General features: G+C 46.2%; 1 protein-coding gene across 8 annotated transcripts in view; it reads right to left on the bottom strand.

Annotated features, from left to right (window-relative positions):
* ZNF618 (zinc finger protein 618) overlaps nucleotides 1–15,672 on the bottom strand; it is a 164,564-nt gene that overhangs the window by 73,940 nt on the left and 74,952 nt on the right. For 5 of the 8 annotated variants that reach the window (XM_052815643.1, XM_052815644.1, XM_052815645.1 and 2 more), the window contains exons 3-4: nucleotides 4,631–4,887; nucleotides 668–763 (exon numbers count right to left, since the gene is read on the bottom strand). In XM_052815643.1, coding sequence (XP_052671603.1) covers nucleotides 668–763; nucleotides 4,631–4,887 — 353 coding nt within the window. Of the gene's footprint in view, nucleotides 1–667; nucleotides 764–1,750; nucleotides 1,868–4,630; nucleotides 4,888–15,672 lie in introns of those variants that run through there. The other 3 variants (XM_052815646.1, XM_052815649.1, XM_052815647.1) reach the window with 2 other exon arrangements.

The following is a 15,672-nucleotide window of genomic DNA, read 5'->3' as shown; positions in this document are numbered from 1 at the left end:
AAAAGCAGGAGAGAGACCAGTGCCTCCCATGGCCAATGCTTTTGTGTGGATGTCCTGAAGCATCCACGTCTCAAGTGCGATCTGGGAAGGCTGGAGTCATCTTCTTCGAGGGGGGTACCTCTACCCACTTCCTATGCGCGGACAGTAGAGCACTGCCCCAGGAGGACAGTGAGTTTGTGGAGGGTGTAAGGGAGGTGTGTTACAGATCTTAAGTCCTGCAGGCACTGAGAGACAACTCAACAGCCACAACTGTGTACTGAGAACACCATGATTTGAGTGGCAAAGGCACAGATCTTCATATTAGAAAAAGGAGGGATGACTTACCACAATAAATGTATTATTAGAGTGGAGAAAAGGTGAAGTGGAAAAAGAAAAGACATCACTATGTGTTAAGGCCTTACAAAGAACATGCCCGTGTTGACTTGGACACTGCCACCATGGTCATGGTTTATCTTGGACTTTGTCCACATCAGGATGTGTCATGCAGGCTAAAGCTGTTTGTAGTAGGAGGGGAGATGGGGAAGGTTATTGGTTAGTTGGTGCATTCAGTTTTGCCAGGCTTTTACTGAGCCTTGCAGCTGGAATTTGGGCAACACACCTGTTGCATCCAGAGCTTTCCCTTGCTCCCTGATCCCTGGTTAGACTTTCACACCCTTCCATCACATACCGGACGTGTATCTCAATGCATGGTCAAAAATCCAGGTCCCTGAATATCGATTTCGTGTATATCCAACGGGAGAGCCACGTTCCACTGCTTTTCCATCTAAATTGTGCAAAAAGAAATCAGAAAAAAGCCCTTAAAGTGGATGCATTTCCAAAGAATAATGATGGCTGAAGCCTATTAAAAATTTCCAAGACTCGTCTGTCCCTGTGGCTTGTTAACACGATGTCAGGGGTCACACAGAGTTTCTTAAGGCTTCTGCAGCACTATTTTATTTGGTCTAACTAGAAAGAATCCAAAGTGCTCTTGAATTGCATATGCTGAACAGCTGAGCAACTGAGACATCAGCATCACGGCATGAATCAAGCATGTGCATGTGAGATTGATAGCCTCAAAGCAGAAGGATTCACTCTTCACTTTGTCTCGGAAACATTTCTGATTTAATGCGCTACTTGAAAAATCTTCTCCAAAACGTTTCTCGTAAAGCACGGACCAGATTGAGAGCTTACATAGTCTTGTGTAAAACTTCTCCCAATCAACTTGCAGATAAACTCAGTCCTCCAAAACACAAATACTGACCTGATGGTATTCCCAACATTAAAAAATGATCCACATCAGCTGAACAGTCTCTCCCCCTTTCTCCTGATTTACAACCCAAGTGCCATTTTCTTTTCCTCTCCTTTCTAGATAGCTTCATGGTGGACTTCTCTGCCTTTCCACCCTGACACCCCTGCCCTGAGAAATGTTCATGTGTTGGAGCTCTTCAAATGACCCTGGCCCAAGGCCAGCACATGAAGCTAGCAAGAAAAAAGAAGAAAAGAACAGGAAATACCACATCTCTGAGCCGTGCAGGGCAAGAAACGCACCACCTAAGAGGCAGGGAGACCTGGTGGTACCATGGCAGGGTACACATCGGTGGATGGGGAGGAGCACAGGATCCACAGCAGCAGGATCAGTCTGCTGCTGAGCAGACAGAGGGATACAGCCAACCTCTCTGTTGGCTTTCATTGCTTGGGATGCCTGAAGAGGCACCCCACCGGGCTTACAAGACTTCTGTGGAAAAGCAGATGAAAGGGAAATGGTCCAAACCCGCAAATAGCAGCACCATCTCCTCAGCTGGGGGACTGCAGCCACTGCCACCACTCATCCCGCTTCGCTGCATCCACTTTCATCCATTGCGGGATTTGGGCTGCTCCAAAGGGATGGCAACAGTCTGGAGTAGGGCAAAGTGCAGGAAGAGACATGTGAACGTGTAACCAAACAGGAGGAAGCATACACAAGGCCTAATTTGATGAAAACACTACAAGCGAATAGCAGCAACTGAGCTGGGAATCCCTGTTACAAATTGTTCCAAGTAACAACAATATAAATATAGCACGCTGCTGCAGGAGATGTGTGACTCAGAAAAGAGACATAAATCTTCTAATGCAGACTTCAGCCAACTCCCGAAGCTGAGCCCCGCGGGAAAGCTGTCTGTCACCTGGAGCCACGTGTGTCCTGAAGCCTTCAGCACTGTGGCCCTGACTCAGACAACACATTCCCCATTTAACTGACCATCCCCAGCACACCACGAAAGGAGACAGTCTGGGGGTCGGCATTTCCATGCGAAGAAGCGGGATTTGTTTACTTCTGATTCACCACTTCATCTTGCATCGTTAATTACTTTAAAAAAATAACCGTTTTTGACACCTCCAACCTCAGCTTCCCTGATGAAGGTGAGTAACATCCTACCGAAGCCTTGCCTTTCTGCACAGCTGAAGTGATTTAGATACAGGGCTACAAGCTCACATCACGAGAAAGGCTTCAGGGAGAAAAAATCCTGGAAGTGCTGGTGAGCAGCAGCAGAGAGCACGAAGCCTTTGCTCCGGAGGTAGGAGGCACCGGCGTCTTCAGCTGTTCACAATCTTGGGCTGTTCCAGAGCCCCAGCCGAAATTGCCAGCGAAGCAGCAGGCACGGGACGTTTCTTGTGCGAGTTAGAGAGATGTCTGCAGCAATGGAAATAGTACCTGTCTGTGGTTTCTGCGGGGGGACAGAGGGGACCAGAAGAATTGACTGGGAGCCAGTTCAAGAAACCACAAGGAACTGATATCTGGGCACCACGGTCGGTCCACACAGAGCACAGTATTTGGTGGCCAAACAGAAAAGTTATTCAGAGCCACCTCCCCAACAAACAAGAGTTATGTGAATGGCGGATGAATAGGGGCACTTACAGGGCTCTTTTCACAAAGGAATCGGCCGCCAACTGCCAATCGCCTGAGGACCAACTTGCCTTTAAAGAAACCCAGCACAAGGCTATAAAATAACAAATATGATGCACATTTCATTTGAAAAGGCCCTTCCACATAGAAGTTCTCCAGTTTACTTTCTACGGCTTTCAACCATAACTTGTTAACTAGTAAATAACTCTCTGTCCCTCTCCCCATGATGCCGACATGTTGAATAGTGTCCCCCCTCACCTCAGCCTGTCCCCAGTGCTCTCTGTAGGTACGACATGATGGTGTACATCCAAGTTAGCCAACAGCAAAAGCCTGTTCCCCAATTTGCACAACAATATAGTCAACTCAGGGGACATCATCTGCAGAACAGCTGCTGCTGCCCAGCCAGAAGCCATGGGGAGAAGAGGGTCCTACATGGCAGACACCCAATCTGCAGATGCTTTCATCTAGGGCTGGTGACCACAGCTGAAGGAGAAGCTCCTATTGCCTCCAATCAGCAGCAGTATCTCCACCCATCCCTCCTGGGGTGCCAGGGTCACCTCCGCATTTCAGGGTTGCCCATGCAGTGATCAACCTATCCAGAGCTGTGGGGACACAAAAGCTCTGAATATTCACAGAGTATGTCCTCCAAATTGTAAAATCTTTAAGTTGGAACCAGTTATGGACTTCTTAGGCTTTCCCTAGATGTTCTGACCCTGCATAAACAGCAGTGACCTCCCACCCTGCCATTCTTGGTGGCTGTCCTACTGGGGAAGGGAGGACAGGCAGGACAACGCTGCTCCCAATACAGTCGCCAGCTGATGACACCCTCCAGGGTTTCTTCCCAGCAGCGCGGACAATGATCAAGCAAAACCCAGCAGAAAATCTAACATCAATACCTCTTTTCTCTCCCCCTGCAAGACAAACCAACCCTGACAGCAACACTGGGCAGCTCAAATTAGTTTTCTCCTGAGTCCCTCAAAGGAAACATGATCCAACTGGTCTTTCTTCTTTTTATCAGCAACTTCCTTTGGCTCTCAGAGTCACTGGTGGGACCAGCTCCATGTCAGAGCCAACAGAGGAGTCCCTTTAGCAAGAGTGGTGCCTCTCCAGGATCCCGCAGAAAGCCCTTTCCCTGGAGCAGAAGGAGAGAACAGTCTGAAGTTCACAGAAAAAAAGAAAAAGCTGCTTCTCATCACAGCTTGAGATGGGGCAGGGATAGGAAGTACTGTTTTGGAAATGGCACACCACAGCCAGCCAAAAGTTAAAATTATTCCCACAATGTTACTAGCAATCAGAAAAACAAACAGCAACCTGTAAAACCTGTTTTTGAGCTAAATCTAATTATTTACAGAAAGCAGCAACTTTCCTCAAAGCAACTTTCCTCAAAACATTTCAACTGTTTCTCAGGCTTTCCTCCTGATTGCCTCCTCATCTATGCCCAACATACCTACCACCAGCCCTGGGTTCACCACAAATTTTGCATGTGACTGATGGGCAAGTCATTTTAACACGTCAAAAGAAGATAATAAGCTTTTTCTTACAGTTACCCTGATCTTGATTGAGTCTTTAGGGGTGACCAGATGCAAATAGATAGCAAAAGTTAAAGAAGGTAAATAATCCTGAGCCAGGACCCTGAGACTGATGTGCACCTTCGCTCTGGTTCCTCCAGCAGAGCCAAGCTTCCAGGAACAGCCCTCCAGAGCTTTGTTCCTCTCCGCACACCAGGGACTCAGGGAACTGACTGATGGGGTGCGTTATCCCATAGCTTACCGAGTGTCTGCTGGTTGCGGACCCCACCTATGACCACGCAGATCTCTGCGGGCACATCTCCTTGCCCGTCTTTTATGTTCTTCTTGGAATCTTTGGTGTCATCCTGCCAGATCACCTCTTCGATATAGTCATCTGGTACCTCTGTTTTCACTTTCACCTCAGTCATCATTCCAGCCTCTTCACTGGGCGAGGACTGAGATGTCACCGAATCGGAGCCCTCCGCTTTCGGGCTGCGCGGGCTCCTCTTCAAACACTCCCTGAATGGGGGGAAAAGAGGAGAAAACATGAATCCTCATTGTCAAGCACTCACTTTCTCATCGCTAGGACCTAATTAGAGGTACTTTTGTTTAATGCAGTTTATTTAAAATAAGTATGGCTAGGTATGTGTGTCTGTCATATATGGTAAATAATTAAAATTTAACCAGACAAAAGTAATAAACCCATTTTCTAGTAATGAAAATAACCTTAATCATCCCAAACAATAGTAGCAGTCATAAACAGACTGTACCACTAAACAAGCACACAGAATTTCACCTTGTTCCTAGCAGGCCAGGAGCACAACTCGAGCAGTCCTGACGTCAAGTATTATGACAAAACTAGCCCATACATGCAGAGGAAACACCACATCCTCCTGACATTTTTAATTTGGAGCCATTTCTGCCCCTGTGTACTTCTCCATGGGTTCATCTACTGTCACATCTTCTCTTTTAACCCTGCAAAGCAACCTACCTCTCATCCTATGGTATTTGTATGGCCTTATTTAACATATATGGTGATGATCAAAGGGGAGCATATGTAGTATAATGATATTTAGGAAGACTTACGTTATGGACAGATGCAAGTATCAAAGATGACAGAGAAAGCATGATGGATGGGGAAAGGCAGAGGGAAGAAAGGAGGGGTCCAGTGTATTTAGAAACAGGTGAAGGAAAGAGTATGTGTTTTCATCTTGGAAAGAGAAAGCTGGAAATTCATGGGAGAAAACAATCTAAATAAATAAATATTCAAAACCCCTTAAGAAAAGGAAGGAAACTGGACCCCCCCAAAGCTGTAAAACAACGTCAACAAGTGATATGGTGGCAAAAGGCAGAGGGATTTTGAGCATGACAGATGAGGACCAAGTAATAATCCAGAGTGTAGAGCCTTTTCCAAATGCACCATCCCACCACTCATTATGGGCTCCCTGCTTTTCAGACCAGTTATTAATAAATTCCAACACACAATGCAAAGATAAAATAATTGCTGGTTCAGTCTGTGCACAAATCAGAAGAACTAAATATATAACAATAGCTTAGACTACCCAGAAACAGAGATTTTTCAAAGACTGTGACATATTTAGAATCATGTAAACACTGGGAACAGACGAAGGTGTTTGAAAATGTTTTAAGCAGAAGTAATAGACATAATTAAGTGAAAAATAGGCTGAACTTATGGATGAGAGTTATTAGACCATGCAATAACGAAACAGAAGGAAATCCCATTGCTTGGAACATCACAGAAAGTCAGAACAAAGTATGAATTAAAATGTTAGAAAGCTAACACCTGCAATAGTTTCTGATACTGGTTATGGAGCTGGTAGAGAAATCGAAATGATGCAATTGAAGGCAAAAGAGCCCAGCGGGTAATCCTGGGAGGATGGAGATGAGAGGAGCAGATGAACGAAGAGAACAATCTGCAATAATTACTGCACAACCTCCTACACGGACATGTAGTTGCTATTTCAAAATGGGTCAGTCACATCATATCACCAGATATTTTATTATTCATCCCTTCATTCTCATTGTGGAATGAAATGTACAATTAATAGCCCCTAAACAGCAAGAATTAGCCTTGACCTGCCTCCCCACTCATTCCCATCCTCCTCACACATACTCCCCTCCTGCCATGCTCCCAAAATCATACAGGGCTTTTACAAATGAGAAAGATGAATTAAGACAGAGAAAATATGGTTGAAAACCAGACCATCTTTATGGTAATATTACTGGATGTCCAAAAAGTCCATCAATCTCACCTGACAGCAGTGTGGTTTGAGCACCCATTCTAAAGCTGAGGGAAAGGGAGCAGCCGGGAGCACAAGTACCAAACACTCAGCAAACGGTGGGACTAATTGCAAATCAATCAAACTGAGAAGGTGTGAAATGCAAAACACTGATAAAGGTAGCAAAAGCCATGGAGTGAAGGGAAAAAACATCCCTCCTTCAGTGAGGACAGTGGAGGAAGATCAAAATCAATCCAGTACAATTCCCACTGGAAGGCAGAAAGGTAAAAGCAGTCAGTGGAAGCCAGCTTTCCACCTAAAGTGAAGGCAAAATGCCTCAGTTATAGATGGTACAGCAACCTGTACTTGCCAATCCTGGACAAAACAACACAAAAATCAATGCAGAAGCCAAGTGATGTGAAATTAAAAGCTAATGCAACTAGCAGTGAGGCTAAGGATACAGCTTTCTGAAGAGATTATACATTGGGTAAGAATGTAAAAGATCTCCGATGGCACCCGGCTTTGCATCGCATCACATTCAGATATAAAACAAATCGGCACTACACAGCACAAAGCGAGCAATGGGCCATGTGCTGCAAGGCAAAATGCTGTCCTCAATGTGTACTGCTCCTGAGCAGAGGTATTTCCACAGAGCTTCTGAAATGGTTGATGTGCGACAGATTTATTAATGCTCTGGAATTAAATTTAACATCACCGTTGCTAAAAATTATGGGTTACCCATGGAGGGGTGGAGAGCAATGACTGTGAAAGCGACACCAACACCAGTGGATCCATCACTCTGTAAACTGGCTCTGCCCAAGACGAGCAGCTGTAGTCAAATGTGCCCAGGAATGTGGGTGCACCCACAAAACAGCACCCACAGTGCTCAGCCGTGATGCCAGCAGCCAAGTCACGCTGCAACCACACAGAGCCACTCTCTGACCTAAAGGACTAATGCAATTTTCACATACATGCGCCTGAGATTGAACAAGGAGGTAATTTTCTCGCTGTACGAAGCCGTAGTGAAGCCAGTCCCAGCGTGCTGCAGACGGACCGAGCGCCTTTGTTTTCAAAAGGGGAATAAAAAAGCTGGAGACAATTCAAAAAAGAGACACTGAAATGGTTCAAGACTGGGAAAAGATACTTTATGACTTTGCAAGACCAAACAACTTTAGTCCGTTTCTCATGCCAAAAGGAAGACTAAGAGATTATTTGGTTGCAGCACGTTATCATCTTCATGAGGAGAAAATACCATCTTCCCTTAATTTGGCAGGGAAGAGTGAAGTACGAGCTCATCGCTGGAAGCTGGAACCAGTTGAAATGAGGCATAAAATATTAGCACAGATGGTGGTCTACTGGAACAACCATTTTCCAAAGGCTGTGCTCAGGGAGAATAAATCTCTCCAAGTCTTCAAACCCAGAGTATCCGTATCTGGCTGGCCCCGGGTTACTGGGCTCAGTACAGATGTGCACTGGCCAGACTTGGTGGCCTGAAGCTGTAGGAATATATGAATTATTAGACCAGACCAATAGACGCTCAAAAACTTTGCTCTTTACACTCATTGACTTTCTGGATCCATCTCTGCCAAGAAAGTAATTTCCCGGCTGGGCTGTCTGCTCTTAGGTGGGGCCTAAACCTGCAAATATTAATTGAAAGCAATACTATTCCTCTGACATTGCCCCATATGTTACAAGCCTGAGCAGGTACTTGGTGGACAGAAGGACACCAGCCCCAAATATTTTAGCAACCATCTTCTGCATGATTTCATAGTACAGAAGCCCTGAAAGGAGCCTGCTGATCCTCTCAAAAACAAAATAAGCAAAACCATAAAAAACATAGCACCACTGGATTTCTACAACAATCTTACAACAAACAGAGACCTTCTCTGGCTTCAGACAGTTTCTAGGAGAGATGAAGGCAGCAGGCAGCAGGTGGACCCAGGTTACAGAATGGCTACAGATGTACCCACTGCGTGCGTCAGGGAGGTAAACCCACAGCCCCGTGATGCTCCCCGTCAAGCACCCTGCCATTTGGACTCGATGATCTTAAAGGTCTTTTCCAACCTAAATGATTCTATGATTCTATGATTGTGTGCAAGGCCAGGCACTGCCCAGTGACCCAGCAGAGAGGTCTGCACAGACCCATGTCCCACTCGGATCCCAGGGAAAGAGCTCTAAGGTGGTGAAAAGGGAATAAATTATAAGCAATAAGATTTTTTTTCAGATTATACGCATCTATAAAAATACAAATACATATATACATATATATATATATATATATAAAAAAATGTGTGTGTTTGTATACACACACACGCACATATATATGCATGTATATGTATAAGAAGGGCTGATACTTGCATCTCTGGCAGCATCCCCTCGTTGCACCCGGCTCCCACCCCTTTCTGCCATGGCAGCCCCAGGACACACATTCTCTGCTGACACCCTGAGGTGCCAGCATTTTATTGCATGAGCCAGGTCCTGTTTCACAGCACCGAGGGCCCCAGTGTCCGGACTGTGCAAGCCAAAATGCAGGAAACACCATCCCTGAATGCAAGCTTTGCTGTTGACCTGCACCAGGCTGGAATTGGTCCCACACCACCTGAGAGCAGTTTTAGCTACCTTTTTCATGGCCATTGCTGTTTTGCTTAAGAAAGAAGAGCTGTGTTCTCACATTGCTCTTATTTCATCTCTCACAGAGATTTTCTAGCCACTGGCTGATGTCAAGCTTTAGCCAAACTTAGCTGCAGACTCTCTCCAGCTCAATATCCAGAGGAACATTATGGCGTTGCACAATACCTTAAAATAAACGTAATCAAACAGCAACACAGTCCCAGCCCTCCTTCCTTCTCCTCTGGATATGCTATGCAGGCGACAGAGGAGCCAGAAGACTCTGACTGCTTCATATGATGCATGAGAAGGGCATCATCACCTGCTGCTGGTAACAGCAGGTGAAGGCAAGGGACCCCTCCTACCTTCCCTGTACATGCATAACAACTTCCTCACTTCCATCCTTACAGCCTTCAAAGGACTGACGGACAGACTACTCAGGAGAACTTGTCTGAAGACTGCAAAATGAGATCCTGACAGGCAATGGGATGGACTCTTACCGGCCTCTTGCTAGCAGTGACAGAGAGAGCGGTCCCCAACAGCACAGCATTGCAGTGATCATCACTCGCACGGCGACTGTCCAGTGACAGTTCAATCTCTCATTCTGCTTGGACGCTGCAACGAAAAAGCTCCCCAGGCAGTAAGGTGGGTCCCTTTCCAGGGCAGGAGGTGCAGGGCTGACAGAGAGCTGCTGCTGCAGATGGCAGTACCCCCAACGGAGCAGCACTGAAACCCCTGGGAGCAGGTCTGAGCTCTCAGAAAGTACACTCGATGTCTCTGCTGGGGGCTACACAGCTTTGGAGAGAAGGCAGTGGCAGCAATGGCAGAAGACAGTGCTCCTAACAAGAACTAGCATCACTTTCTTCTGGTCCCACATGAAATCCCATTAGTGCTCCTGTGGCTAGAGCAAAACTAGGATCAGTCCAGGCTTCTGGGGTCTGAAGCTCAGTTACCCAATTTGCTGAAGCGATGCTACGCCAGCCTGGGTATAATTGTCCCCAGGGTGCAGGGGGGAGCTGGGCTGAAGGAACGACCCTCATGGGACATCGAAGTTTGAAGCCTCCTGGTTTGGCTGGGGAAACAGTACCAACATAATGGAGCAAAACGGGAAAGGAAAGGAAATTAATGACACTGGCAAAGATCAGATGGAGAGGGGTACGTGCACAGCCACAGCAGAACCAGGCTTCGTTTCACTTAGAAGACACCATTCACCAGTGTCTCCATCAAGCATGGCATCTAGCCAGGAGGGAACACATGCGCTGACCCAAGAGAGGTGACCCAGTAAAGCCTTGTTTCTTTACCAGCCCTTTGGTGCTTGGAAGTTGCATCCCTCGCAAGCCTGTGACGCTGCACTTGCTCAGTGTTGTGCCAAATTTTGCCTCCCCTGCTTGTGAGCAGCACAAAGAGCCTCCAAGAGATGAGGATAAAGCAGCAGCAGATCCACAACACAATTCTCCAGAAACTCCCTGAGAGCCACGGTGACAGGGAACCTGCTGCCTGGTGGAGGAAATAAATCAGGCCCCAGCACCACCTGTGTCTAGACCTGGTTCTGCCATTCCTCTCCCGCTTGCAGCACAGCCAGAGCTGATGCACAACTGCTAGAAAGTTGTCAAAAAGGGGATGAGTAAGAACAGGAGTGAATTTTCAGTTCTGCAGATCCCAAGGCTGGAAGCAAGTCTTACTGGTTTTGGGTGGGGGCACACAGAGAGGACTACACAGCTTCTGGGACGCCAGCTAAGTCAAATAATGGTACTTGGTCCTGGAAGCAGAAGTACTCCCCAACACAAACCATGAAGCGACCACATCTCAGAGCGCTGTGATCATGAGACACAGAGCTCGCACTGTTCTAACATAGAGATCAGCCCCATCCTCTGAATTCCTGTGGGGCGCTGCTGGGTAACGCACTGGTAACAGTGATGTGGTCAGAGCCTCCGCTTGGTGGAGACAGCAGCGCACATGAACCAAGGGAGAACCTACCATGAGTCAGATCCCACTCCTGGGCACCTGCAGCCATCCCTCTCATGGTGGCTCTGAGCACAGTCCCCAGCCTCATGCCACCACTTTTCTGGGTGAAACAATGCAATTTTACAGTGTTCAAGTGTGGCCTTCCAGGGATCAGCTGCAGTTCCCTCTGCAGGTCCAACCTGCATTTAACATCCATGGAATGATGTTCCCTGGGAAGAGGACATTCTTCAAACAAAGCACTGTTTGCATAGGACAAAAACTTCTCAGAGAAATCAGACCAGATATTAGCAGAGTGCACAGGTACATCTGGCTTAAACCCTGCCTCCTTCCACAGGGTGCATCTAACTTTTTCTCCATGTCTTTGAGCTTTCCTGGGGAATACCAACCTCCTTTACTGTCTAATGTCTTGTCTGTACTGAGCTGTGGAGCTTAGCAATCCAAGAGGCTCTTCCTTGCTGAGGAGAGGAGGCAGAAGCCTTGGGATCACACACTGCTCACACCGTCACTCAATGGCATGCCTGGCTGCTTCTACAGGTGAGGTACTGTTTCACTTTCCAGAACAGACTCTATGGATTTTAAACATTAAAGAGGCAAACAAACATTGCACTTGCATGTATCACTCCTCTGACTAAGTAGGCCACATAGCCAATTACTGCATTACCAGCTCTGCCATCTCACAATGCTCATTTCAACATTGCTGCCTGCTTTGATCATCAGACTTTCATCTTGCAATGACGTTACGGCCACTTTCATGTCAAATACAAGCATGTGAAGGCAGAAGAGACTTAAGGAGGCCTTGATGAAGACTCATTGTGGGGTACGGGAAAGGCAGGGGTAAAAATGGGTTCTTGGACCCATTTAGGTACAGCTTCCCTTGGTCCTACACCCATGACAGTTCATGCGTTGCTTTAGCACAGACGGATGATGCAGCAAGACAACATGGACAAATGACTGTGCCAGAAGTCCAGCTTTGGCTATAAAGCTGAGTAGCCTGGATGATGCCTCACCAGCATCAATGCAAGGAGCAACACAAGGGCAATGCAAGGAGCTCTTCCAGATGGAAGGACAGAAAGGAAACAGCTGACTCTTCACATCGGTCTCGTCTGCACGGTAACACTCTGCCCACGAAGCTAGCGGCCCCCCTTCCAGTTGGTCTCCTGTGGAAGAAGGAAAGGAGGAAAAGGGGGTACAAACTGAAGAGCTGCAATATGGTGCTGTTTTCACCTTTGGAGTGTTTCTTTCTGGCTGTGATAAGCGGAACCGGCAATGACTGAAAGCAAATGGGGCCTGTCAGCTGCTGCAGCCAGAAGAAACTTGCATTTGCAGTTTGCTTTTTCTGATGTGGAGTAGCATTCTCATAAATAATGAAAGTGACTAAAAGCTACTTAAAAAACACACACTCCTCCCTTATGAAAGAACGAGAAAAAACCCCAATTATAAAAGGACATTTCTTCCAGCTAGGAATAATTTGTCATGTAATTCTCTGAAGACAGCAACAGAAACATGCATGCTCTGTGCTCCCTTTTGAGTGATCTGCGATTGCATGTGTACTCAGATGGCTTCTAATGAGGCTATTTTTATAGCACACATCCTGCTGAGCTTTTGGGGAGGGGCAAAGTGAGATCAGTAGAGAATCAGTCTTCAACATCAGCTCCTGTGTATTTTCTCCTCAAAAGGAGAGGAAAAGGAAACAAATGTGGAGGAGGACATACCACTCTGAATCAACACCTACAAAGCTCTTCCGCCCCAGCAGCAAATGTGGAGCATCTTCAGTTTTTTCCTGGACACCACTCAAGTTGGAAGAACCAGAGACACATCACTAATGCCTTGGATGATATCAAGGGTGTTGATATCCAACTCCCCCTTGGTGGAGCATGCTGTGTGCCCATTTACACTACTGAAACACACTCCTGTACAGTCCTGGGTACACTCTTCTGGTCTGCAGGACCCAAGAGGTTTGTAAGAGCACAGTAATGAGGACAGTGCAGTGGGCACCTGAGGGAACATGCTTTGGAGAGCCCACCAGGACAGTATCATCAGTACGATGTTACAACTTATCTTCTTGAAACCGATGTGCCATTGGCTCCTCCCATGCCAAATCAAAAGGCCTCAGCTGTCAGAAAGAAAAGGAAGCAAATAATGGAAGAGGCTGAAACTGGGCTCAATTTACACATTTGCCATGGCTTTAAAAGAACCAGAAGGTTCCTGCCATGACAGGAGCTAAGGGAAGTGGAATGGGCCAACAGTTGTAAATGAACTCTCGTTTTACATGGAGATGATGCAGAGACAGAAAAAGATAGATGTAAATTTAAAATCTGCTTGTCTGATAAATTATTTCTGGTGGCCTTCCTACCCCTTCCCCATAGCTCTCATTTGCTCCCTGGGGCAGCCCAGCTGCGTGGGCACTGTGCCTTACACCAGGAGGAGGAAGGTGGAGCAGGTCAGGAAGCAGAGGAACCTACTGGTGTCCTTCATCAGGGACATCTCTTTCGCAGACATTACTCGGCAAAAGATTTTCAAGTTCAGGGTTCAAAGAGGGAAAAGATGGGAGCTATTTTTTCCAGTGTTACAGCTGAGCACTTTTCTTCTAGTCTCCATGCCTCCTGCTTCAGCTTTCAGATGTTTCCTCGCAAACTTGAAAGCCGCAGAGACTAACTGACACATCCAACCCAAGCTCCTGTGTCACAGCTCACAGAGCTGTTCCTCTCTCCAAACTACATTACATCTGCAGCTTGAGCCAGTGCCTCTTTTATAAAGGCTGCCTTGACTTTGATGCATAAAGTGCTGGAGTAACCAGCACATTTCTGAGTCTCTCCTCCAAGTAGTTATTTTCCAAAACAGGCACCATACTTCCAGCGTGGATTGCTGCCTCCAGCCATTGAGCCAGAATCCACTTGGCTGGCTGGAAAAGAGATTCTGTTACTAGGAATCACCCAACCATAGGAAGGAACAACCTCTTCTGCTGCCTCTTGAATGAAGCAAAGCAAACACACTTCCTTAATGTATACTGTATACGTGCTAAAATACGCCTTCTAATTCTTGACTCTTTCCATGAGCATTTGGTAACCTGTCCACATTTCGAAGCACGGACACCGGAGCAGGACAAAGTATGCCAGCACCCTTAATAACACACACGGTGGCTGCACATGCTGGTGCATGTGTCTGCTGAAACCCAAATTTTCTCTTGGTCACAGAGTTGTACAAGGAGTTCATGGTCACTCGTGTTCCACCAGGAGATTTCAGTTCTCTTCACAATTACCATTTTCCAAGATGCCATGGCACATTCTCAAAGTGTGGGTTTAACCTCTGAAAGCAAACATTATAGGAAAAACCTCTTCTCTCATTCTCTGAAGTTATTTTAGGTAATGGGTACTCCTTCCTCCACCAGCAGTAGAGGAGCGAAGACTTGCTTGAACAAAAAAAAAGAAAAAGCTGGTCAGAGCTTCAGGGCATCTTCCACATGCAATGTGCTCATATGAACCTCATGCTTCAAGTACTTCAAGGTCACTGCTACGTTGCAAGTGTTACTTCAAATCTCTGTACTTGTTTTGTCCGTGGTCCTATAGGCTGTATCCTTGGCTGACTGGTTGCTTTTTTTCACAAGGCTGGTGGATCCACCCTTTGCCATACATGACTTTCTTGAATGCACTGATCACTTATAAACTGACCAAAATAAGCTGAAGCTAACCAGAATGCATGTGCAACTCTCAAAGGCTGTGAGGCCCGTGCTCCAAATCAAGCAATTAGATTTCGGGACATGACACTAATTGGGCATGCAAAGAAAATTTCTGAGGCAAGAGAAGCAGCCCAAAACCCTGTGCTTATCTGGGACTCGTTTAAGTCTTCTGCTTTCTGCCCCCAAAATAAACTGAAATCAGAAGATGAGGCCACATCCTTCTGCAGGCATTAGTATAACAGTAACTGCCATTTAGGTCTTCCTGGAAGAAATTTGCTCAATAAATACCAATATTGTTATGGACTTCATAAATTTAAAAAGACGTAAAGGCTTTTTAGAAGAGAGATGCCTCAAGTAGGATCACTACCTGCCTCTAAGGGCTGCCAGCTCTTATAAACAGAGGCAACGGCTTTCAAAAACCCCAAAATAACTAATGCAACACTTGGTGGTATGGTGTGGTGTGGTGTCAGTGCTCAAATCCACGGAAAACAAACAAAAAAAGCAGCATAATTTTTGCAATTATCTTGGTCTACTAAAACACACAACCTTTCCTGACAACAAGCACTGCTTCAGTAAGTGTAAGAGGAATTTAATCGTGCGTGCATTCCTCAAGGGATGCTTGGCAGCTCCAAATCCTTCAAAAAAGGTAAACTACAGGACCAAATCAGCCTGCCTCTCCTCTAGAAATTAAACATTAAAATACAAACCAGAACAATAGTCAAGAGCCACAAAGAATTCCTAAGGTATTAGCAAAACAAATTCCCTTCAGCCCTTATTAGGAATATCTTGAAGATGGTTTGAAGAGGAAAGTCTAAC

Source organism: Harpia harpyja, chromosome 19 (assembly GCF_026419915.1).
Source record: "Harpia harpyja isolate bHarHar1 chromosome 19, bHarHar1 primary haplotype, whole genome shotgun sequence".
Lineage (NCBI taxonomy): Eukaryota > Metazoa > Chordata > Aves > Accipitriformes > Accipitridae > Harpia > Harpia harpyja.
Note: the sequence above shows the minus strand (reverse complement) of the source record. Positions and strands in the feature narration are given on the sequence as shown.